Source organism: Mus caroli, unplaced genomic scaffold, assembly GCF_978045245.1.
Source record: "Mus caroli unplaced genomic scaffold, Mus_caroli_1 scaffold_8, whole genome shotgun sequence".
In the NCBI taxonomy this organism is placed as follows: Eukaryota; Metazoa; Chordata; class Mammalia; order Rodentia; family Muridae; genus Mus; species Mus caroli.
Window position 1 is genome coordinate 106,448,300 of NW_028227263.1, and position 25,053 is coordinate 106,473,352.

Genomic DNA, 25,053 nt, shown 5'->3' on the forward strand with positions numbered 1-25,053 from the left:
CCAAGCCATAAAATAGCTCCTCTTCACCAGCAGGGGCACCCTGTATCCAGCAATGACCAGGTGTCAGGTGGAGCCTCAGTCCTCTACCCACATGACCTCATCATAGCCCACAGTGGCCTTGTGCAGATCTCCTAGCCCCATCCCAAGTACTTCTTCTACATCCAACTGACCACAAGCAAATGTCAAGACAGTTGTCACAGGTTCAGTGCTTCCAGAGTGGGATGTGATCACAGTACACCTCTAAGATCTCCATTTGTAACTGATGTCATAAATGTCAAGTTCAGTAATTTTCAAATATGTAAGCTCTGACATAGAAAGCAGAGAAAAGCAGAGTTGTTTTGATTGGAGAAGGACGTGGTACTAGAGTGTTCTGGGTGTGTCTTCTTGTTCCTTCTCAATCTTCCTATAAGGTCCCAGAGGCACTCCTTGTGTTCCTTACAAGGATCCCTTAATCTCTCAGAACTGATCTCTTCTTCTCTCACTTTCCTGCCCTTGCCTGAGTTTCACTGTGTAGCATCCTCTGGCCTTTAATCCCAAATCCCTTGGCCTCTCCAGTGCTGGGATTAGAGGCATAAGCCAACACTATGTCTTGTAAATATTCTTCAATCCAAAAATTACCAGTCAAAGCCAAACACAGTGGCTCACATCTATTTCCTCAGCACCAAGGAGGAAAAGGCAGAAGGATAATGAGTTCAAAGCCTGCCTATGCTCATAGTAAGGATAATTAGTTCAAGGTCTGACTATGCTCATAGTAAGACCCGGGCTCAAACTATCACATCCCCTAAACAAGAAACAAAATCCTACTACTCTGCACTCCCCTCATCTTACAGGTGTGAAGTTGGAAGGCAAAGGGGAATGGAGCTGGCCAGGCCACACAGTGATGATGATGAGGCTCAGCCTATCCTATCCTTTCCTTTCTTATTTGCCTTCTAAGCCACTGTTTTGCCCATTAAGAGACCTCATTTTCTTGGAGATCCGGGTTCCATGATATCAAAGCACCATGATATATGGGAACAAGAAGGGGTACATGCCCTTTCTGTTCATATCCAGGCTATACACTCCACACCTACTCAAGATTCTCAATAGCTTACTATGGTCTTACTATGAGCTACTAAGCTTAGTAACTGCTGACTCGTATCATAATGGTTTGGTCTTTTTGGACAAGCCTGGAGCGAGTTTTAGATGGCTAAAGAAGCATCTAGGCTGAAAAAGAGGCAGGGAAGACTTAGCGGATACTGGAGTGGAATGGGATGGAGTGAAGATGAGGAATAGCAGGATCAGGGTCTGATGCTCTCCTTCCCCTTGTCCTTTCCCTCTCCTTCCTCTGAGCTCTAGTGTCTCTACAATGAGTTTCTGGGGGTACAGACTGTCCTCTAACTCGAGTGTTCTCCCTCTCCTTTCTACTTTTGTGGTTATCTCAAACTTCTCAGTGCTTGGTCAGGTATCCTGTTCAAATCATCTTTGAATTTCCAAAGAAAGTCTAGTGGTAACTTCAAACACAATAGGCATTACTGGTGTATTTGAAAGGAGAATTCTTGTGTAGAAAAGTAGTTGAACTTCCCTCTGGCCTGGCTTACAGAGCCCTTCCAGGCATCATTTTCAGTTACTCCCCCTTGAGTGTCTTCAGAGGGCAGCAGAGCAGGGGCCACCATCCCTACTCTGCAGATGACAAAGAGCAGGTAACTTGCAGCAGTCAGCTCACTGCACTCCCTCAGCCCTTTCTAGGACCGAGAACCCTCATCTCTGCATCTCTGAGGGCCTCTACCTTTAACTGTGCCCTGAAGATCAAGCCTTGCTCCCAACATTCTTAGCTGAGAGTCCATATCCCAATCCATGAGCAGGAGTCAGACAGTGAACTAAGACTGGACCATGGCTTTGGAACCACTCTGTGGCAAGCACCCACTCCCAGTGACATACTTCCTCCAGCAAGGCCACACCCCCCAGACCTACCTAAAAAGCACTACCGCCTGGGGATCAAGTACTTATTGGGCCAATGGGGCTATTCTCATTCAAACCACCACATGAAACAGTGCCTCTGAAAGTGAGCCAAAAATCAGTCCTTGCTTTTTTCTGTCAGGTGTTTTGGTCATCTAGTTATGAAAATTAACAGATAACTTCCTCTGATGCAGTCAGCTGCCATCCAGCCTAGGAAGAACCTGGTTCTATATAGAGGATAACAGAAAAGAAACCTGCTCATGGCAACTATGAAGTCATGATTCCAGCCCACAAAGGGCTTATACTAGGAGGAAGCTGTTGCTTATGAAAGGCAAATTGTATACAGTGACTCTGGGTGCTTGGCGGGGCTCCAAGGCCCCAAAATAGAATTTGCTGTCATTCAAACCTGTGTTTGTCCGCAGAAGAGCTAGCTAAATAGTGGGAATGATTAAAATGTCAGGGGAACCAATAAAGTGTCGCATGTGGTGGTGGCTGCCACTCCCTCCTGATCTCTCCTAGCATTTATTGGGTGTGTGCTTTGAGTCACCCACAAGGACAAGATGGGTAGCATTGGAGGCATGCATGCTCCAAGTCTTTCCCTTGCCCTCCTTCATTAACAGCATGGGGTGGGCAGTTTGATTCTAGTAAGACATGTCCTGTTACAGATCAGCCTTCAAAGACTCCCGAATAGTCAGAACATTGTGACAGTCCTCTGGCTGGATGACTGAGTACTTCTGGGATGGGTGGAGAAGGACCCTTGAGCACAGAGCAGGGAGGAGCTTCTGAAATGTCCACTTCCGCTTCCATTATGGTTGGATGTGAAATGTCCTCAACATGGTTATCAACTGGTGACACTATCCAGAGCTTGAGGAATGGAACCCATGGAGTAGAGGCATGGCTAGAGGTGGTAGCCCAGTGAGAGCAAGCCTTGGATTTTTAGACAGCCCAGCCCTACTTCCCACCAGCTCTCTCTCCTTCCTCGTGGGTACTGTGTAACAATCCACTGCCACCACAAACAGAGCCCCCAGCTGCCACACCTTCCCTGTCATGACTGACAACCCTTTAAAACTCTCAACACAAATGCTGCTTTCTTCCTTTAAGATGCTTCTGTTGAGTAATTTGGTATGGTGATGAGAACAGTCATTGACACAGCTTCTTATTTTGAACAGACACCCAACAGAAAGTCCACTAGCAGAACAGCAAAGCCAGCCAATTTTAGCCTGTCTAAAGTAACTCTGAGGATTCATCCCAGATGGTGATAATGACAACTGAAAATTCCGTTTCAAAGATTAGTCTCCATCTGAGCATATTATTGTTGGGGGCAGGTCTATGTCTCAGGGGCCATTGCATGAATGGCATGGGGTGGCTCCAGCCTTACACCTCAACAAGTTACTGAGGGCTTTCCCATTGCCAAGTTCCCCCCTCAGTCTGCCCCATCACTTAGTGCTCCGCATCAGCCAAACCCTAACCTTGGAGGAGCCAAAGGGGGTGATCCACACTGGTATTTACATGCTCCTCTTCCCTTAAACTATGAAAGCCATCAGACTCATTTCCCAGGAAGCATCACTCTGAGGAAGGTCCTCTCTAAGGAATAGATAGGAATAGGGAGGAAGTTCAGAATTGTCCCGTCCTCAGCTTCTCTGTAGCCATTACGTAAGACAAAGTGAGACTTCTCTTACTTCTCTAGAGGAGTTTGTAAAACGTGCATGGGAAATATCATCAGAGCACTAGGGAATAAAACAGTTAATACCATCACCGCCACCACCATTGCCACCACCACCACCTAGTGCTGCAAAAATACCTTAAAGCCTTGCTATCATCCCCATAAAGCTCCAGGCTTTAGATCATAAGCAAGGCCTCGCCACTGTCCGAATGGAGCAGGACTAATCAATATCATATTACAGAAGCACTTGACCTCATTTATCCCTGCGGATGCTTAGGGAATCCTTAACATTCAGAGCTTTAAAAATGTGCTCCCGGTGTGTTTAATGAGAGGTTCCTTCGTGGTTTGGCTCCTGGTGACATTTAGAAAGTCTGGTGCTTGGCTCTTCTCGCGGGGGCTGCCATTACTGTGGATGAAAGGGTCTGGGCTCCAGCAACAAACTGGGGAAGGAGCTGTGTTCTTGGGGATGAAGGAAGACAGTAAGAATTAGCAAGAACTGCTGCTCACAGTAGAGGTGACAGTGGTGGGCACACATGCTCAGTAAAAGGGAGATACAACTGAATAATCATTACACTGCAGGAGCAGCTTGCTGTTCTTGGGAATCTCTAGTGCCAAGAAAGAAAGGCTGGGCTGTGAGATGACTGGCTGCTTATGTGTGGATGTGAAGGACAAAACCATTCCATTTCGTGCAGCCTTCATAATCCATCACAGGGATCCAGGCGTGGAGCTATGGGAGAATCTAGGACATGTCAAGGCATCACCTAAGCTGAGAGGACACCGTCCCTAACTGAGTCAAGCCTGGACACAGTCTGCCTACAGGAAGCCTCTCCTGATTGTGTTAACAGTCCATGGCTGCCATTTCTGGTCCCCACTCAAGGGAAGCATGAGGTTGGGCTGGGTGGAATCCCAGTGGCTGAGAGAAAGAGAGTCTCCTATCACTGATAAGACAAGACTTCACCACTCTTTGGGAATATGTAGATGTCTCTTGCCCACTGTGAGCCTCCACAACTTCTTTCAGAGTCCTTTCATTTTTTTCCCCCTCGGGATGTTCAGTGGGAGGACATCCCTTCGCCAGGCTTATTTCCTCCTTCCTGAAGTGAGGTCCTTATACCACATCAGAGCTTTAGGGATGAGCAGATGATTGACAGCAATGGCCTATAAGTCCCCCTGAGGCTAGGCTTTCTAGCTTTGCTGTTGTGGCTGAGTTATCAGCCTGGCACCACTGTATCAGCTTTGTCATCTACCCAGGGCACAGGTTGAGTCACAGAGAGTATTTTCACCTCATCCTCAGCCCCTTTTGGTTATGGTTTATGGTTGCCATGGCAACACCCAAGGATTTCCCCACCCCTCCTCCCAGTAGCTCCCAGTAGAAACAGTGTTTTCAACATCAAACACCACAGTAACACCATGGCCTTGGCTGTTGCCTAACCAGAAACTGAAATAGTGGGAGCAGCTAGTTCTCTGCTTCTAGTTACACCCGGCAGGGGGCGTGGTGCTTTCCTTGGAACTGAAGCTATAAGGATAGTTTGACCCCAAGGTCCCTACAGAAGGGAACCTTGTGCCAAAATGAGTCTTTCTGTTTGCAAACTATTTTCTTTTTGTGAGACTGGGCTGAGTTCCATGTGCCTTCCCTTCATTAGAAGTGTTTGGAAGATACTCTGTCTCCCCCCTACCTTCAGTGGCAACTAGCAACAAAGTGATCATGACAATGGATCAGCCTTCACATGAGTAATCAGGTTGCCTTACACAGTGAGAGACACAGCCTTCTCTGTCTGCTCTGCTTTGCTAATCCAAGCCATGATTAATAAAACATGAAACATGAATCAAATAAAAAAGTTAAACAAACTTTTAGTGCAAATACTTCTATGGTCCTGCTGAGCACAGATGGGTGAGAAAAGGTTTTCTTTCCGGGCTGAGGAGTAGGAAAGAGGGCAACGGTTTGAGCAAGCTGCCCTGTTATTCCTTTCTGACAGTGCTGAAGTAGCTCACTTCACAAGAACCGGCAACTGGAAGTCTTTCGGGATTAGCTGCCTATGGGACCATATGGAGGTGGCTTGGGCCACTCTTGAGGTTGCTGGTCTGAAAAGGCTAGTGTGTGATCCAAGGCTGGGGTAACCCTTCCAGTGCTCCTGGGTGCTCCGTTTGCCCTTCTTCATTGTGCTCTAAGCCCTGTGGCTGACCTCTCTGAACAGCTTCCCCAGATGCTCTTGGCATTGACTTTCAAAGGGGGGTGGCTAATAGGAGACCATATGAGGAACATGTAAGAGGGGCATCAAGTCCTTGCTGGGTCGTGGCAAGCCAAATGATTCCCTCCATTGAGACTCTGACACCACAGATTTGACCTGAGAACCTTGTCCTCCGGCCATTCTGGCTTTTGCCAATCTTATCCCTCCCTTGTTCTGCATCCCACGGACACTAGCACCTCCTGTTGCTGCTGGCCCTGGAGACTTGCAATCTTCCTCTGTTGGCTGGCCTAACCCTGCCTCTACCCTCATAAATACTGTATTTCAAAGCCCAGCAGTGACTCTGCTTGACTGTGCCATCTGCTCCACCAGCATCCTGATTGAGAAACACTACAAACATGTCTGCTCGTTATCCAAGAGCAATGGGCCACTCTGGCTTAGAACTGTACACTGGGAAGGAGCCCAGAACATGCTGTAATCCCTTGCCATTAGAGGCTCTGAGATAGTCCTGAGCTTGCAGCCTCTCTGGGGAATTCATAAGACCCAGCTGGCAGTGAACTCAGGAAAGTCTTGCAGAAAGGTTAATACCCATCCTGCAAACAATCTGAAGATTTCAACCTTCTCTCCTTGGTATCAAAGCTGTTAGATGTGGCTGCAAAGTAGAGATCACATGTCCCACTTCTCTAGGCTCAGAGTGGGATACCCAGGTAGCCACAACTAAGTGGCTCTCCAAGGACTTTCACAGAGAGGCTTCAGGGATGGGTTCAATGGTAGGCTTGAAAATTCATCTGGTTGCATTTCCTTTTCGGGGGGGGGGGGCTTGAGAGAAATCAGGGCTTTGTGTGAGATATGCTTCTTCTTGGGCTGTATAGGGGCTGGCAAATGTTACTGTGTGATTAAAAAAATATATCAAGAACCACTATATCCCATGCAATGGGACAGCACTGTCTGCCTTCAGGAACCCCAGCTGCCTGTGCTTTCCAAATGGCAGTGAACACTACTGTCCCACACAGGAAAGACAAACAGAAATTCCAACCTTGCTGACATCCTGACCTCCATGACCCTGAGACTGGCAGGCATTCAAGAACCCCATCTGCTGTGACAACTCTGATAGTTGCGCTGTAAGAGTTCTGATGCCAGGACCCTATATCTTTTAAGATGTAATACATCATCCCACTCTGGGAGTGAATCTGTTATGGGGTAAAAATTCCTGGAGTGTCTTTACTTGCTTATCCAACTCCAATGGTGGCTAGCACAGAGACTGGAGGTTTTATTAGCCATGCTTAGTTCTCAAGCACCCTGACACTAGCCAAAAGAAGAAGAATTTCTACCGGGAATGAGCTCATGTCCTTAGTTTCATTACAATGTCATGGGTGTGGCCACATTCATTCTCAGGAATGTCTGGTACATGGTACTCCTTGGTCAAAGCCTCCAATAAACCCCAGTAGTAACACTCATCTATCTCTTAAGGCCCCTCCATAGCTTGCTCTCTCTCCAGTTGTCAGTTTGCTCATTTTCTCCTCTTTTCCTCTCCATCCTGAACAGCTAAGACTACGGTGATTATGATGACTATCTACGCACAAATCTTCCTATGCTAAGCTCTCTCGCTATGTGCTCCACCATGTTGGTCTGTCTCACTGTAGTCCAGAAGCAATGAAGTGTCTGAACTGCAGTGTCTGAAACCGTGAGCCAAGTTGTTTCTTTCATCATTCCATTTGCAGCAGTAATGGAAATGCCAGACTAGCCCACTGTCCATTTTACAGAGATGCTAAACCACTTACCTAAAGTCACACACAAATTTTCAGATGGCAAAGATATAACTCTTATCTGGGCTTTCAGATTATCTTGTTTTGTCACTGCTCTGGAGAAAATTCCAGAGGTCTACTCCAATCTGTCACATAGACTTATTTCCTACATTCCAAGAGGAAGGGGCAGAAGGGTCTTTTCTCTAATCAGAAGCAATTAAGCTAATCACAGCATGAGTCAATAAACATTTCCCTAATATACCCACTGTGTGTTACTTAGAGACAGTTCCTTCAAAATGTATGCCCTCTTCCACTGCAGAAAGACAAAGCTGGAAAGCAGTTGTCAAGATGTCTGGTATATTTTCCCCAAACTCCTGCCTCTATGTGGGACCACATGGTGGTCACTGGATGAAGGCACATGTGATGTCTGCCACCTCTAGGCCTGGACCTTAGAAATCCACCTTGCCATTCCTGAGTGACTTTTCTCAGAGAAAATGCACGACAGAATGCTTTAAGTGACAGCTATCCCACCCCAGGACAAGATGCGGTGCAAACAAGACTATAAATTTGGAACATACTGAGCTACTGACATTTTGTGTTTTTCTTGTGGCACCTAACATTATCTTAAATTAATACAGAATGGCATAAAGTCCCATGTTAGGCAGGAGATCTTGGGTTTGTTTGGAGCTGACCCATCTTTCTCATGGATTGTCTGGGGTGGGGTAGGATGGGGTTGGAGTGGTGTCTTGTAGGTCCATGGAACTAAGTGGGACAAAAATGTCCCAAACCACAGAGAATGGAGGCACAATTAAGTTTCTTAGGGGAGAGACACACAGTAGATTCCCACAGGGAAGACACAGAGCTGGCTCCCATAGGGGAGAAACAGAGCAAGCTACTGTCACAGGGTGGAGGGAGGGAGGGAGGGAGGGAGGGAGGGAGGGAGGGAGGGAGGGAGGGAGGGAGGGAGAAGGAAGGAACTCCCATGGAAGAGATATAGTGCAGTTTCTTAAGTAAGGGAAAGAGACACAGCACCAGCTCTCCTGAGGGAGACATGCAAAGAAATCTCCCAGAGGGGGGAGGAGACAGCGCTGTACTCCCACAGCAGGCAGTAACTAAGGAAGCAACTAGGCTAAACTGATGGTCAGAATGAACCAGCTACTTTCAAAGGTTTAAGGATCAGGAAGAGGATAGGATACATAATGATGTGAGGCCTGTCATCTTGGATTCAATGAGGACCGTCCAGGAGCCTGTATCCTTAGCTAGCAGCCCTTGATACACTTTGAGAACAGCCAAGCCAGGTGTACGACAGCATGCCCTATCCCATCAGTGCCATGTGTCTCCCCTAGACTTTCAGGTTGAAATCCCAGTAGAGATTTCTTCCATGGGAAATATGCATTATACAATACTGAGTAGGGGGTTCCAGGCAGAGGGTGTATTATTTAAAATCAGATACTAGGAGTGAGCACTGGAGATAGTGTTCCTCTGAGTTGGATTGAAGAGGGGAGCCATGTTGAGAGAAGGGCTATTTGGCACAGAAGTTTCTGCTTTTTCTGGGTATCCTAAAACACTCATTAGTGCTATGTTAACACCCCCAGGGTCTTGTTACCAGAGCAGCAGCTCACTTTTCTGGTCTTCTATTCTGACAATTCCTAACCTCAGCTCTTTGCATCCCTAGTCCTGGGAAAACGGGTATCAGCCTCCTTGTGCCTTCATAAGTGTGGTACAGGGCTCCATTTCCTCTGGAACCATGGAGAACTGGAACTCTGGTGTGCATACAAAATTTACAGCTTGTGTAAAGCCACACCTAGAAACCACTTAGCAAAGGCTACCTAGCCAACCTTCCTGCACCTTACAAGACAATTCAAAGTCACCAATCAGCAAAGAGGGACAACAGCCTGTTTTCACTGCTTCTTTCAAGAAGAATACCCCACCTGGGGAATATCTGTCCAAACTTGGGGATCTGAGAGTACAGTTCTCAATGCTGTCCGAGAGAGGATGCCTCACAACCCAGCCTCAGTGACAAGCAGAGCAGCCCGCTGAGTTATGAATATACTTGATAGGATGCTCAAACCCTTTAAGAGTCAAGACTGGGAAAGAGCTCAGAGAACACCAGAAAGGCACAGCAGAAAAGGTGTTTCTGGCGCACACAACTGCTGTTACAATAAAGCTATCTAGCGCTGCTGATGTACTGGCTGCTAACCTCCCTCTCTACCGGGCATGCAAAACCCCTTTGGGGCCTGCCCTTACCGGAGCCGTGCCTCTGGCGCAGAAGGACAGCCTGCCCCGATGGTGGTGACGCTGATGAAGAAGCAGCAGCTGCAGCAGCAGTTGTGGTGGCTGTGTGGGTCGCGGAGGCGGCGGCAGCGGCGGCCTCAGGAACTCCTGATCCAGCGGGAGGGCTCCCAGGAGGTGGGTTCTTGTCATCCTGGCTGGTTTCAGAGGTGGTGCGGACAGCAGCGCCTGCGTTGTTGGAGCTGACAGCACTGGAGGCTCCGTGGCGACGCGGGCCGCTGCTCTGAATGTGGGACACTGCCTCTGCAGCTTGCATGTTGGGCGGCGCGAAGCGCGATAGCACACGCAGCAACGCCTGGGCCTTGTGCTCCTGAGTGTCATCATCGCTGTAGTCCGAAACGCGACATTCATAAACACCTTCGTCCTGCAATCGTACGGCGGACAGCCGAAGCCGGTGTGAGATGTCATTGCCCTGGACTCGCACGGTCTGCAAAACAGCCCTGTTAGAGGTCTGACCATTGGGCGTCACACCTTTAGTGAGCCCACGCCATTGGGCTCTCAGCTCCGCTATCACTGTGCCAAATTACCATCCAATCCCAATATTTCCTAACACCCCAATATATCTTGCTAGTGGCACATGGCTCTTAGTTCTGCCTAGACACCTTGTTGCAGAGTGCATGGTGTTGGGTCCCAATTTCCCAGCCATCTCAGCTCACGTTTACTCTTGCTTATTGTCCCTTTGGATCGAACTTTACTCCACAACTAGCAAGAAATTTCAGGCTGGGGCTATATGACGCTAATTATCCACATCCTTCTTACACCTAAAAGCCTAAGCTAACTGCTCCGGAGTTATCCTACATATACCCCAAATCACATTCACATTTATTTAAAGCTCAGAGCACCTGGGGTGTGTCCATCCTGCCTGTAGAATGCACAACTACACCTGTCTTGCCCTGTCATTTAGGACTGACCACTTGTTAATAGCCTCAACAAATCCTTCTTTTTCTCAGGCATGGTGGAAATCTTAAGGAAACTCTCACCGAACACCGGGAAAAGCCCTCACCTCTAAACAGGACCCTCGAAGAGGATTTGGTTGTTTTCAATCCCTGCTATTTCCATGCTCCAGTGTTATAAACCCCATGCCCCTTGACTGCAAAAGACACCCACCCCCGGAGCACATAACAATGTCACCCAAGGAGAAGGAGATGTCTGAGTGGAGGGTGCTCCTGGCAAGCCTAACGCTTGTGCGGAGTGGGGCGGAAGGGGGTGGGAAGCTGGGGTGCCACGCAGCCTGAGCAAGAAGTCATGCTCGCTCGAGGTCTTGTAAGAAATGACAGCAGAGAAAGTAAGGGCAGATGTTCTCCAGGTCCCTGAGCGCGTGGTGCAGAGGAAGTTGTGTTTTACTGGTAAGTATCATGTGAGACTTGGATTTGGACCCTTAATTTACACAAAAGACAACGTAATCCCTCTACCAGCGACAGATGGCGCCCAGATACGCCAAGGAGCCCACAATACACCCCAGTGGTAGTAGAGCTCCGCATGGCTCGGGGAAAGAGGCTTTCTAAAGGGGAGGGAGCTGCGGGGCGCGAAGCGGCCAGAAGGGGTCTCCCGCGGACCACGCTGGTCTCCACACTTACGCTGATTTTAGTTGCATCCTTATTTGTTACCTAAAATGAAGAGAGAGAAAAGGAGAAAGGAAGGGGAAGGAAGAGGAAGGAACGGAGCGAGCGGGGAGGGAAGGAAGGAGGGAAGGAAGGAGGGAGGGAGGGAGGGAGGGAGGGGGGAGGGAGGGGGAAGGGGGGAAAGAGGGAGGAAGGGACAGAGATGTTAATTGATTGATTATGAAATTAAGCTATTGACATTTTTGTGCACGGAAACCTCTGACCTATCTTTGACAAGGATACTTTCTACAGGTGAGCTGGGGGTTGACATGCCTGTGGTGTGGCATGGCGAAGGGTACCAAATACATTAGGATTCCTGCAGTGCGCCGAGAGAAAAGTAGGTTTCCTGGCTAAAACCATTTGGTTGAGGAATGGCTGCCCCATACACACCTGTCTGCTTGGGAGAGTGGGGATGCTGGACAGCCAAGGGGACCTCATCACTTCCTCTAAATTCTCCACTTGGAACCAAACACTGGATGGAGGAAGGTCCAACATCATGAAGACCTTGACAGTCTGGTATGTGGATACGTGCCAGAGGAGGATGAGAACAGGAACACTGAGTGGGATTCTGGGGACATTGTAGGTAGGTGAGTGTGTAAATGCTGGTGTGAGCTATGGGTCAGGTTGTAAAGTATTCCAGCCACTGAGGGTGGAGCTGTTTCTCAGACCCTGTGGAAGCTAGAGGTGAGTGACCATCTGGATACCATGCTCTAGTACCCTGTTTTCTACCACATAAACACAATCTGAAGGAGCTGAACTCCTTGGCCCTGGGACCCCAGAGTGGCAGAGGAGAGCCTGCCAGAATCAAGTGATCTGTTGTTTTTTCTCAAGCCAGCACCCATCAGAGTATAGTCCCAAAGCTAGCTAGCATGAGCAGGAAAATTGGGCCAGGTGTGTGTAGGTTTTCAGGGGCTGGGCGAGAAGGGGAAAGAGTGATAAAGAACCTATAGCATCAGGGGACATCCGTTTACTTTGACAATGCTGTGGAGATACAGAGGACGGGAGGTGGCTGAGCGACAGGGCAGTGCCCTGTGGAGGTACCCCTCACTTCTACTTGAAGAAGTCGGGTAAGCGAGGGTGCAGCGAAGGGCAGCGGATTACCTTGCTCCGGGCGCCCGGCACGCTGAGCGCCAGCTCGTGTAACAGCTCCCGGGGAGGCTCCTTGAGGTACCACCACTGAATCTCCAGCGAGTAAGAGGTGGCTCCGCTGGCCCGGAACGCGCAGGGCATTTCGATATCGTCACCCTCTCGCACGGTTACATCTTTGGGGACTTCGGTGAATGTAGCTGGGGGCGGGAGAGAGAGGCGTGACCAGGGGATAGGCGGGGGTGGGGGTGGGGGTAGGGTTGGGAGGGCTTGGGGCTACCCGAGGCTAAGGCGCTCGGTCTCCTGCTACCGGGCCTTGGGCTCACCCACACTCCTGTCCCCAGCTACTAAGTGACCCTGGGCGAGAGGCTCCAGCAAAGTTCAGGAAGCAGCTGCAAAGGTGGCAGCGGGGGGATCCGCCACTTGCTGCAGGCTACTCCCCTCCAGGTCGCGCAGGGTGCAGGGTGCAGGGGAGGTAGGGCCTTATCACTGGAGCCGGGCTGGGAAGCGCCAACTCTCGCTTGCTGCAGGCCTCCTCTGCTTAGCGGGGACTGGGTGAAAGGACTCCCTAAGCGGACGCCACAGCTGCAGCGACCCTCTTCTGCGCTCGTGCTCCTACCCACTCCCAGCCTGGGTTGCACACCCGAATTGCTGGAGACCGTAAAGCCTGCCGCTTCCTTTCCTCCTCCGCGGTGGCCAGCGGGCAGACTTCCGTGGCCTTAGCAAAGGGTCCCCTGAGCCCATCGCGGCCGCGAAGTTCCCGCGCTCACCGTCGGCGACGAAGAGCAGCAGGCTGTGCAGTAGCAGAGGTAGCAGGTATCCGAGGGCGCCGAGCCGGTTCCGCCGTTCCATCTCCCGCAGGGTTGCGGCGGCGGCGGGGGCCCGGCGCGGAGAGGCGGCGGCGGCGGCAGCTTGGGCTCGGCTCCGGCTCGAGCTCCGGCTAGGACGCCTCGGAGCCTGCCATGGCCCCGCGCGGCGCCCCCTCCCCTGGCCGCCGGCGGCCGCCAATCAGCCCAGCTTCCTTGCCGGCTGGCCCGGCGCGGCTCCGGCGGGGGGCGCTACGCAGGGGGCGCAGGAGACGAGGTCCCTCCAGGAGATCCTTCGGTCGGTACCTCCTTCAGTCCGGTGCTCCACAGGAGAATAGGGATCCGCAGTTCAGTCTCTGGCGGGCGGGCCAGGAAACTGCCGGACTGCGCCAGGATCCATCCTTGGAGAAGGGAGTGAACGCCTGTAAGGCACCAGCGTCTGCCTCCTGGTCTCCTTCTGGCTGGGCTCCCGACTGCCACCTCCTCCGACTCCCGCGGAGCTCTCCCGCCGCCGCCCCCGCTGGTTTCTCCACCGCTCACTCCGCAAGGCGAGTGGGCGCTCAGCCGCGGCGTGCAGACCTGGCGTCCGACCGTAGCGCAGCGCGGGGAGAGCGGGTCCGGCGTGGCCGACCCGCAGCCCGAGAGAGGCGGGGAAAGGGGGGAGGGAAAAGGAATGGAGGGGGCGGTCAGTGGCTGGGTGGCGAGCAGCCTCCTCCACGGCATCACCCCCGCCCTCCCCTCCGAGTCCGCCCCGCCCCTACCCCGTTGTCCCCCCCACCCCGGCCCCCGCCGCGGGGTCATTCGTAGCGACCACCATCTCTCTAGCTGCAACGCAACCCCACCCCGCGTCTTCTTTGCTTAGGGGGTCCTCCCACCCAAACTCCTGGCTTCTTCCCAGTGTCCATCTCTGGAGACAGCTGCTCCACCCTGCTTTCTGTGTGTCCCCCATCCTCTCCGCAGCCCCCAGTGTCTCCAACTCCTTACCCAGGTTTGGACCACGAGCCACGCCACTCTTTGGCCCAGACCCGGGCCATGGCGGGTGGGTGGGCTCCAGGGGAATGCAAGAAGGGAGGAGTGCTGTGTCCGGCCAGCAGCAAGACCAAGTGACAGTGAAGACTAGGAGTCCGCAGTGTGGGAGCAAGAACTGAGCGTCCAGCGCCCGGCGAGCAGGTGCCTGTGGCGCGGAGCGCACCAGGGAACCAGCAGGCAGTGGCCGTGAGTGACAGCAGAGGTGGTGCGGGTGGGGTGAAATGGGGAGCGCCGGGCACGACTCAGGGCTCAGGAGGTTTCTGGGTGGGGACCGTCTTCCTGCCCAGAGAGAGCTGGTCCCTGTGTCCTTGCAAGCAAGCTCTTCCTGGTCATTTCCCACTCTGTACCCATAGCAAAGGGGGTCCTCCAGCCCCTGGGTGGAAGCAGGCAGAGGCGGAGTACACGTTCCAGAGCCCATCCTCCACGCTTGCATCTTCTGTATCCCTGAACCTTCCCTGGCCTTCACCTAGAATGGGTCATATCTTTTAGCCACCTAGAGAGTTCAGTCTGCCTTCCTAAGGGGTGTGTGGGTGGATGAGATAGTTCAGTTCAGGCACAAGGGCTTGGGAAAGCCATAGAGCTCTCCTTGGGTCTCTCTCTTCCTCAAGGGATCCCCCAGCTAGTGGTCTGGTCTGATCTCATTACTTGGCTTTATCTTAAGTTATGGAGGCACATCCCAGTGAACTTCACCTGAATGCTAGAGCTCTCCAAGTATCTCTGACAATGAGCTACTGGCTAGTGAAGACAGAAGACCAAAAAGGAAATAATTTCCCAGTGGCCACCCTTGTCTAAGACAGCAGGAACACAGTTCCAGAGAAGAAGCTGGTAGCTCTTTGTAAGCTTTCCCCTCACCAGTGAGGACCACAGGCACTGCATTCTTCTGCCCCTCCTCTTCCTTATGTGGCCAATGGGGTCATTTTCACCCTCTGGTCACTCGCTGATGCTCTGTGAGCAGAAAGCCTTGTAGACCTTTCATTCAGGGTCCCCATTGCCTGTTCCCTCTACATATATTTATACATATTTTGGCCTGCCTCCCCCTGGACATTCCACCACTCTTTAGAAACCACCATAGGTCTGTGAATGCAAGACCTTGCAGGTCTCTTGCCGTCCTCAGCTTTTGAAGGGAGGGGGCAGACTTGCATCGTGCTACACTGGAGGACCATAGCAGGTTTCTAAGGGAGCAGTTGGAGAATTGATTCCAAGCAGGGATATGATGACATGAGCTATCCCACTGTGCACTGGCTCGTTTGGAGAGGAGGTGAGTTTCTCTCCCAGTACCAGATTCAATCAAGGACTGATGGCCAGGCTTGCTGGAGGGATGCCAGCAGCTAGAGGGAGGTACACTTTGGTCACTCTGAAGGTCTGTGGATTCTTTCCACCCATTCTGTCTGGTGGGGATTTTTTTTGCCTGTGTCATACGTTGGTGTTACTGTAGTAGTTGACGTCATGTGCCTGTCACATAGCAGACACTGGGTGCACACTTTCTATGCATCAGTTCTCAACATGACAGCCAAGAGGTCCTTATCAAACCTAAATAAAACCACCCTCTCCTACTCAGAAGCCTACAGTGGCTCTCGCTCCAGTCAGGACAAATACCAGGGGCCTCCCAAGGTCAACTGATTGCCTTCTTCATCTTTACCTTCCCCTCCCTTCTGTCCTTCCCCTGGCTCCTCTCTGGACAAGATCCTCCCTCCTGCAGTGCAACACACTAGGCCCACCCTAGGGCCTTTGCATCAGCTATGCTATCTGGCTAGGATATACCTCTTCCTAATATTCATGCTCTGATTTTTATAAGGAAGGCACTTTCTTAGCTAGGCTCACCTACCTCTAACTGATGTTTAACTCTGCAGTCTGGAGCTCCCTCCCCCAGGGCTCCCTGTTCGTCTTTATGTCCCTTTCCTTGGGAATAATCACCTTCCGTAATACGATTCAATGTCTTTTACTTATTGTCTTCCTTGGTTAATGTCTGCAAAGCTTTTGTCTACATTGGTCACTGGGGCATCTCTGGCTTTCAGCACAGGGATGAGGTGGTTTCAGTGCATGTTTGGGGTGAAGTAGTTAAGGCTCAGAGAACTTGTGGAACTTTCCTAAAATCACACAACTGGCCAAGTCAACCTAGGCCTTTCTTACTTTGGGTTATTTTTTCTTCTCCCTTTTTTTTTTTCTTCCCAATATATACAACCATCTTCCACATCAAGAAAACCTGGAGCTCCTGAAAAAGAGCCGAGCTGACCTATTCAGCTCTGTGTTAAAATAAGCTGCTTGCCTGCCCAGGTAGATGGAGGGCAGAAGATGACCTTCCTCACTACCTTTAACATACAGGTGTGCTAGAGTCGAGAATGAACACCTTCAGTAGCCAAGGGTGGCTCTTGGCTGCCTTTGCTGGAGTTTCCTAGTGATAGGCAGGAGCTCTGGGATTCCTACCTTGTTCTGGCCTGGCTACTACCTCTGAGAAGAGAGCCAGATTCTTCCTTACCTGTCCTTGGTGGGCCAGAGTGCTAATGCAGGCCCCTGTGTGTTCTCTAAGGGGGTGCTTCTCTCTAGGGACACAGCACTTTAGCCCTACCCACTGCAAATATACCTCCAGCACCTGCAGAGATGCCTTGCTAGCATGCACACTGTTTGTATGAGGGACATGGTTTCCTGTTATGGATGATGGATCTGTGAGAGCATTTTATGAGTGTTCAGTTCCCCACCATGATTGTTCACTGGTGGGGTGGAGAACTGCAGACTCCTCCCCCACCCTCCTCAGATCTGAAGTGCCTGTGGGGTCACAGTATTCAGGGTCTCCTGTTCTTGGTGACCTTTGAACTGGCTGTGTCCTTGGGCTCGTTCCTGTCAGATCTATCTACTGTGCCTTGGGTGCCCTTTTCCTTCTGCCTCGATTATCTCTGCTATAGCTAAGCTGTGAATTGGGCACGAAGCCCTTGCCAGTGCTGTCCTAGGGACAGTGATCTGTTCCAGTCGCTTGTGAAAACATCTATAACACGGCTTTGGCAACTGTGCCTCCTAGAGTTGCTTGCAAATTTTATTTATTTTTATGTTCCGTCTTGGAGTTGAGGCTTAGATATTCTTGTCCTGGCTGACCTTTCCTGTCCTTTTACTGCCACGTGCAGCAACATTGATTTTGGGTAATGTGTTTTGATTTTAAGATGCAGCCCATCCATAAACTTTCCTATCAATAACCCCGGCACACTCTGGGTATCAGACAGATTAAAGCAAAAATATCAGATTTATGGGGAATTTTATTTTGGGGCAATGCAGTCATTTATTTGCTATCAGTGTCAGGGGATAAAGGCTTGGAGTCTGGCCTAAAGGGAACCACAGTGCAAGGACACACATCAGGTCAGTATCCACAAGAAATGCTGAAGAGTGAAAGCATGGATGAGTGGGTGGGTGGACATTGCTTCTGAGCCAGGAGGAAGGCAAGTGAAAAGCTCTTGTTTTGTGTTCATTTTGCTCTCTTCTGTCCAGCCTCATCACCACCTTGGAGGGTCAGATTCCAAGAGGAGGACAGCCCCTGCATTGCATGGGGACAAGAGAGGTTCTCATATGCTCATCAGACCTTGGGCTATCACAGAGGCTGCCTGGTCCTGTCCCTGTACCTTCTGCAAATCAGGTATAGCTTTCAGTCTGGGCTTAACTGGTTTACAGAAGGGATCCACACCTGTCATGTCCCAGGGTCTGGCCTGCTATAGCTTATTTCGGTAACAGTGGCCCTCGAAGGGTCTATAGAACTGGGCCTCTCTGTGAGTCTATCAGAGCCACAACTTACTGGGTTTAGCAACTATCTATAAAGAAAGGGTATGAAAAGGATGAAGCCCCAGGTAGAATCTGCTTTATTACTTTCCAGCATTGGGAACATTTCAGAAAACAAGGCATAGAGGTGCCTTGCACAAGGCCTCTGCACTTAAGTGATGGGTGGTGCTGGTGGTATAGGACTGGGCAGAGGCATTTGGTCCAAGTTTTAAAAAGTCAGTCTCATAGCTAAGGCTGGCCTCAAACTTACCATCCTTCTGCCTCACCCTCCTGAGTTCTGGAATCACAGGCTTTATACCTCGAGGCCTGGTGAGGATTTTTGTGCCTAGAAGAGAGAGGTCAAGAGCTGCATAGGCTAGGTCATGGTGGTAAGGGTGAGAGTCTGGCAGGAAACAGGTCAGCATGTGATGGAGTGACACCCCTGCCTGGAGATAGTCAGGAGAGGAAAGTTGAAGGTCCTTAGGTGGGCTTCCTGACAGAACTGAGCCTGCATGCTGAGTGTGAGTGAAATAGGCTCTTGTGGGCCTGGTTAGGGTATGTTACCATCTTGACTGAGTGGCTGCCCAAGAGAACATGTTGGGCCAAGAGACCTGGCAACATGAAACAGAAAGGAGTCCAAAGTAAGAAAACCATGAGTAGATTTGAGAGACAGGGTAGGCTTTGGACTTGTGACAAGGAGGTAGCAGGGGCCCTGGTGGCTTACAGAGTAGGATGAGATAGGAGCAGGAGTATTAGCAGAACTCTTCACAGTCAGGGGCAGAGGCAAGGTCGTTGCTATAGACAGCTCTTCTTGGAGAGTCCTCAGCTTGCCATCCTTCTCAGCATCAAACTCCTCTTACTTTTGAGAACAGGTCCCAGCAAGCAGCAGTACCCACAGCCAACATACTTAGAGGTAAAAGCCTCACAGGGTCCAAGCTGAGGAGCGGGCAGGGAGCAACTGTGACAGCTGATGATTCAACTGCTGGGTAGAAATGACAGCACAATCCGCATTGTAAAGCTGCACCTGATAGCTTCTGGTGCTGTAGGGATGTAGGGTGGAGCATTGCAGTCATTGGTGGATCTTGGACCAAGGTGCTGGGGAGATACAGAATTAGAACAAGAAGTGGTCAGGAGAACTGAGCACCCACTGATGGATTTTAGCCACCCCACCTCATGTGTGTGTGTGTGTGTGTGTGTGTGTGTGTGTGTGTGTGTGTTATTTAAGCTTTTGCTAAAATAAATCTTTAGACCTATGGAGAGTTAATTTTTTTATTTTTAATATTCTCAATGCACTTGGGATTTTATTTCCCACTAGATCTATTAGTTTAATTTAGTAGGGGACAGACTGTGTACTTAACCAAAAATTGCTTTGACATTATGGAGAATTAAGAGGCTCGGGCCAGATAGATGGAGCTGATCGATCTGCTTGAGATAAACTCTATTATTTCCCCATGAGCTTTCTTCACCTTAATGCTGAAGACAGTGATGGGAAAACACAGTACTGTCTGATCAGGATCAGGCCAGAGAGTCAGAGCTCTCACTCCCATACGTTTTCCTTCTTGGGAAGACATTGTTGGAACATGGCAGTGGAGATGTTTTGGGAGATGAGAGTTACCTGTAGCATTTGCCAGTGTCCATTCCTGGCAGCTGTGGTCTACATGTGAGTAACAGCCTTCTGAAGAGTTGACCTCATATTGGAACCAGAGTAAGTGCAGGGATCAAGTCATAGAACTAGGGATCCAGGAATAGGCAAGTCCAAGCCTGAGAGCATAAAAGTCAAAAAGTCTTTTCTCAGGGGCAATAGCTGAATCGCTCCTCTTTTTAGAAGATACATGAATCTTTCTTCAACTGCTGTGGGATGGATGAACTGACATCTGGGGAGTAGCTGTGTGAACGGCCAGGGTAGATGCACAGTACAAGATTGTGGGTTTGTATCCTCAGCATGTGGACCTCAGGAGCATCTCTGGATGTGCCAGTCCCATTAAAGGACAGCCCCAGATCTAGGTACCAAACATGTAGCTTCCTTCTAGAACTGTCTAAATCTCCACCTAGAAGTCTCTGACAAGAGCATCTCCATAGGGTCCTGGCCCAGTAAGATATAGTTAATTCTGTCTATTCTAGACAGTTAATTACAACTTTCCCTTGAAGAGCCCATGTCCACACTTGGGTATATCTTACTGCCTCTCTGAGTACATCTTTTCTTTTGACCCTCATACTTAAAGCCTATACAGGAGAGTATAGGATACTCAGTGACTTACCTCCATACCCCAGTGGTAGCTCTGAATAGTGAGATAAAGAAGAGGATCCCTCTATCCCATCAATACTGTCCTTGGCTGTGTGGTCTCTGCAGAAGGCTTAGACCTAGCCTTATCTAGGAACTCCAAGACTGGGCCTGGAAGCCAACTGTAGTCCTTCATATGGACTGCCTACTACAGTCCTCACAGCCCTTCTGTTCAGAGTCTGTTCAGCTGGTTGGAATCTTTTACCAGAAGGTCTTCCAGGTTATTTCTTCTCCCTTTATGTCTGTCTATTCTTGTTTGTTGCCATGCCCAGAAGGGTCTTCCTGTATGGCCCAGCTCATCTCTCAAGAGGCTGGTGATTTCTGAGGCTCTGCCTTGAGTACTCTGAGGCCTCACCTGGACAGGAAAACATGATGGTTAATGGTCTGCTGTTGTCCTGGAATATGACATGGCAGGATTTTCCACATCTGGGGTGAATTCCTGGGCCATTCTAACTAATGCTGTGCTGTGTTTTCATGCATTCCTCAAGCCAGCACAGGGACAGACCAACTCCACCTGTCTGTGTGGGTCTGTGCCTAGAGCTGGCAGACCTGAGGAAACTTACCGCCCACCTATCTAGTAGGCAACAGCTGTTATTGAAAGACATGCAGCTGGCCTGAACCTTTTCAGAGTGGGAGCTATGCCCAGTCCATCCTTATACCTACCCAGACACATTGTTCGCCATGTGGCAGGTGCTCAATGGGTGATGGGTGGCAGAAAGCCAGATCCATTGTGTGGCCCCTGCTGAGTTCCCAGGCTGCTCAAAGGAGCATGGGCTTTCACAGTCTCATCTTGGGAGCCAGCCTATCTATAGTATGAGACTATAGAATGGGGAGTGGGAGATAAGTCTCGGGCTCTGATTTGACATCATCTCTAGCTTCATTCAGGGCCTTGCTAGAGCTGGCTGTGTCAGTTTACTTCCATATTGGACTAGTCGAAGGCAAAGGCATAGAGTCCAAGAGGGACAGGAGAATTGCATAAGGGCAGGTGCCCTGGTCTGAGTGGCCTGACACTGGCCATCTTGACTGCTCTATCGGTGGTTATACCCAGGTCTTGGAGGAGCTCTGTGGCACTGCTGTGACCTTCACGCCTATATCACCCCCTCAGACTTTGTCCTGCTGGTAGACTGGCAACTGCCAATGCTGTGTGGTTTGTGAAATGTCAGTGGTTTAATATCAATTCTGGAGGTTTTATTGCCTTTCCCCCGCCCTCATTTTCCAATAGGATTTGATCCAATCAAGGCTGATCCAGATGAGGGTAGATTTGTGTTCCCATCTGAAGTTGACAAAAGGTCACCCTGCCTGGAGAGAGAAGCTGCTTTGACCCAGTGCTCCTGTCTTTGCTCTTCCTCTAGGCTCTTCCCTGCAGCATGGTCAGGTGAACTCAGTGCCTGACCATGTGTAGCCATTGCCAGAGCCAAGGCACCTAGGGGTTTAAGATCTGTAGTTTCGAGCAACAAAGGACCCTGGCTTATGCTGCAGTATATCTTGATACTTCAGATCTGACTTAATTTTTTTCCAACTGTGTTTTAAAATATAATTTTCCTCTTTCTGGGAAAAACAAATAAAAAACAAGGTATCAAATAAGATTCTCTTTGTGAGGAAAGCCCAGCCCTTAGCCATGCTGGCTTGTGTCTCTGTTTTCTCTCTGACTCAGCATTGCGGCAGCAGGAACAACATTCAGATCTTGATCAAATGGGTCAGTGGGCTCAGAATTTACTGTTCCTAGCCCACATGACTATAGTGGCTTCTCCTGGCCTGCCTAGTGGCAGCAGGTAACGTATATGGCATGACATTCAGCATATACCTGGGCTGGCTATGATCAGACAGAGGAAAGAAGGGTGACCTAAGCATGACAGAAAGGCAAGGAACATTATAGGACACAGAAATGATGGAGGGCCCTTAGCCAAGGAATCTGGCTGTTCTCGCTCGTATTGTAGGAAGAATTCCAGCTCAATTAACAATTCTGCTTAAGGCCTTTCTCTTTTTCCAAATATAAATCTACAGTTTAGTGGGAATTTTACCAAAAGCCCCTGCTTTCTGAGAAGGAACATGTACTAAACCCTTAGTGGCCCCTGGTCTCATCAGATTTTAATTCTGCCCAAGGCACCTTCAGACTTACATTATAATTTAATTTATCAAAAGAGAGGGAAAGGGCTGGGTGATGTTTTTTAACCTTTAAGAAGATATAACTTGCGAGCCACCAAAGTGGTATATATGGCAATTGCTTAGACAGTTAATTTCCACTCTCCCTCTACACTTGGGAATGTCTTTCTTTCTAAGCACCTCTCTATGTTAACTCTCATGCTTAACGTCTATACTAAAATATCTTTAATAAAAATACTCACCTCTGCTTCATACTGGCTTGTCCTGAAATTTGCTAAAGCCACAAATCCTGAGACTTGGTCTGAGTAGAAGCCCCCAAAAGATTAGATGGACCTCTCATGCTGCTGAAGTTAACAGCATGGAGATGCATGTCTGTTTGCTCACCTCTGACAGGATGAAGGGAGTCAGAGCTGGAATAGGAGTGAGAAGAATGCATATGGACTCAACCTGGAGGTTTAACTGGGATCACAGATACTGCCTGGGTAGGCCTAATCAATGGTTGCACTTGGGTTCCAATCACCAGCATTGCCAGCCCTTCACTCTGCATTCTCTTATTTGTCCCCTCTCCTCTCAACGGCAATCAGATACAAGGAGGATCTCAAAATGGATCCCCTGCCTTATGCCATTAACTCATCCTCAGAGGATCAGGGTCTTAGAGGTTGTCTTGGGATGTATGCAGTGGGCACATGCACAGAGCAGTAAGAAAGTATGTGTGGACATATGTAGACAGATGGCATGTCTAGTGAGTGTGGGCAGAATATGTTCAGACAGGGTACTCTTTATGTGCAGGTATGTGTACAGGCAGCATTTGCTAACAAAGAGTGACAGTTCTGGGAACAGAAAACATGGTATATATAAAAGGTGTATGAATACCCAGACAGCATGTGTGTAGATGGGGTGTGTTCATATTGGGATGGGTATGTGCACATACAGGAACAGGGAAGCAGTTCCCAGCCAGGTAGCTGACTCCCCTGAGCCTTTGCAGGGGCTCAAGGAGAAGAGGAAGTTAAAAACTGTTCTTAGAAAAGGCTCTTTCCCTATCTTCTTCATCATCCCCTTCTCTTGATTCCTCCATCTGTCCCTCCTTCTCCTGTCATTGGTCCCCTTCACTTCTTTAGGGCATGCTTCCCTCTTGGCCTCCTTTCCTCAGAGCCATGCTGGGATACCTCTGGGGAAGAATGAATGGTAACACTAGGCTCAAGTGGCTTAATGATCTGTTGTAGGGCCTTTCCCTAGCCATAGAAGAAGGCTCAACCTCCCCATGCTCTTTGAAGGCTCTATCCCCTTCAGATGCTTGGAAAGCTCTCTGAGATATCCTAGAAGCTTATGGCACACTGGATTCCAAGACCAGTGAAGACCAGATAGCTATGTAAAGGGGTGAGGCTCATTGCAGAAATACTGGGAGTGCAGAGAAATCAGAAGTGTTTGTCTGCAGATAACTCCTGGCCTCTGAGAGAAAACACCAGAAGAATCTCCCCTTCAGAACACGGAATTATGTTAGAACCACTATTTTCTTTGGAGGTAGGAGGAAGAATTTCATTACTTACTTACTTTTGAGACAGAGTCTTGCTCTGTAGTCCAGGCTGAACTCTATCTCATGAATCCTAAATGCTGGGCTTGCAGGCATGTGCCATCACACCTGGCAAGCCTGGCCCCCTTCCAAATCTGGTCCACTGCCAACCTGACTATTTTCTGTCTCACTAGGTTGCTTGATACCCATGAGGCCAGCAGGAGGAATGTATAACCCCTTTCTGTCCCTCCCTTGGGCCCATTGCCATAAGCTATGCTTAACCTTTGTGATGTCCACAGCTCTGCCCTTTCCTCTTTACTGCACAACCACCACCACCCTATCGCCAGCCTCCATCATCTGTTGGATGATACCCAGGGATTCCACTGACCTGGCACTGAGTGCCGTACCTACCATTTGAAAGGAGATCCAGTCATCTGTTGGAGTAATGAGATCTGCACTAAAGGATGGAGCTTTGTATCATTTTCCCTCTGAGATTGAGCTGTGACTACAGATGGACATCTCTGATTTTCCCGCCTCTGTTGTTGCTAGTGTGTCATTCAGTTCCTAGATACATTGTCACTTGGGGCCACGGTGACTCACTGACCAGATGCATTAGAATTCTCTTGCATTTTTCTCCTCCTTTTCCTTCAAAATAATCAGGTATGGAACATCCACAGTGTTCCTGACAGAGTTGAACCACAACAAACATTTCGTAAATCAATAACAAAGTGCAGATAAACAGGTATTCTTGTGCACCAGTTACTTTTCTTATGACTGGGACAGAGTAGCTAACAGAAGCAGCTTGAGGGGGGAGGGGTTTATTTGGGGTTCACAGTTTCACTACAGGGAAGCATGTTGGCTGCAGCTTTACAGCCCATAGTGGCAGTAGCTTTTGGTATGGTTTGTTCACGTCTTGGTAGGCAAACAGAGAAGAGACATTGCCTTCCAGGTCTGCCCTCGGTGATTCACTTGTCAAGTTGGGCCACAGTCCCAAAGGTTTCACATTCTCCCCAGAGAGTCCAATAGGCTAGAGACCATGTGTTCAAACACTTGAACCCTTTAGGGCACATTTTCTTTTTAA

At 49.6% G+C, this 25,053-nt stretch overlaps 1 protein-coding gene across 2 annotated transcripts in view; it reads right to left on the reverse strand.

Moving 5' to 3' along the window:
• The window catches only part of Vstm2b (V-set and transmembrane domain containing 2B), a 31,026-nt gene extending 16,669 nt beyond the window's left edge, over positions 1–14,357 (reverse strand). Inside the window, exons 1-5 of one of the 2 annotated variants that reach the window (XM_029479192.2) lie at positions 14,296–14,357; positions 13,276–13,890; positions 12,521–12,705; positions 11,396–11,425; positions 9,774–10,182 (exon numbers count right to left, since the gene is read on the reverse strand). In XM_029479192.2, coding sequence (XP_029335052.1) covers positions 9,774–10,182; positions 11,396–11,425; positions 12,521–12,705; positions 13,276–13,357 — 706 coding nt within the window. In that variant the 5' untranslated portion in view covers positions 13,358–13,890; positions 14,296–14,357. Of the gene's footprint in view, positions 1–9,773; positions 10,246–11,395; positions 11,426–12,520; positions 12,706–13,275; positions 13,891–14,295 lie in introns of both variants that reach the window. The other variant, XM_021169183.3, reaches the window with a different exon arrangement.
• Positions 14,358–25,053: the final 10,696 nt, after the last annotated feature.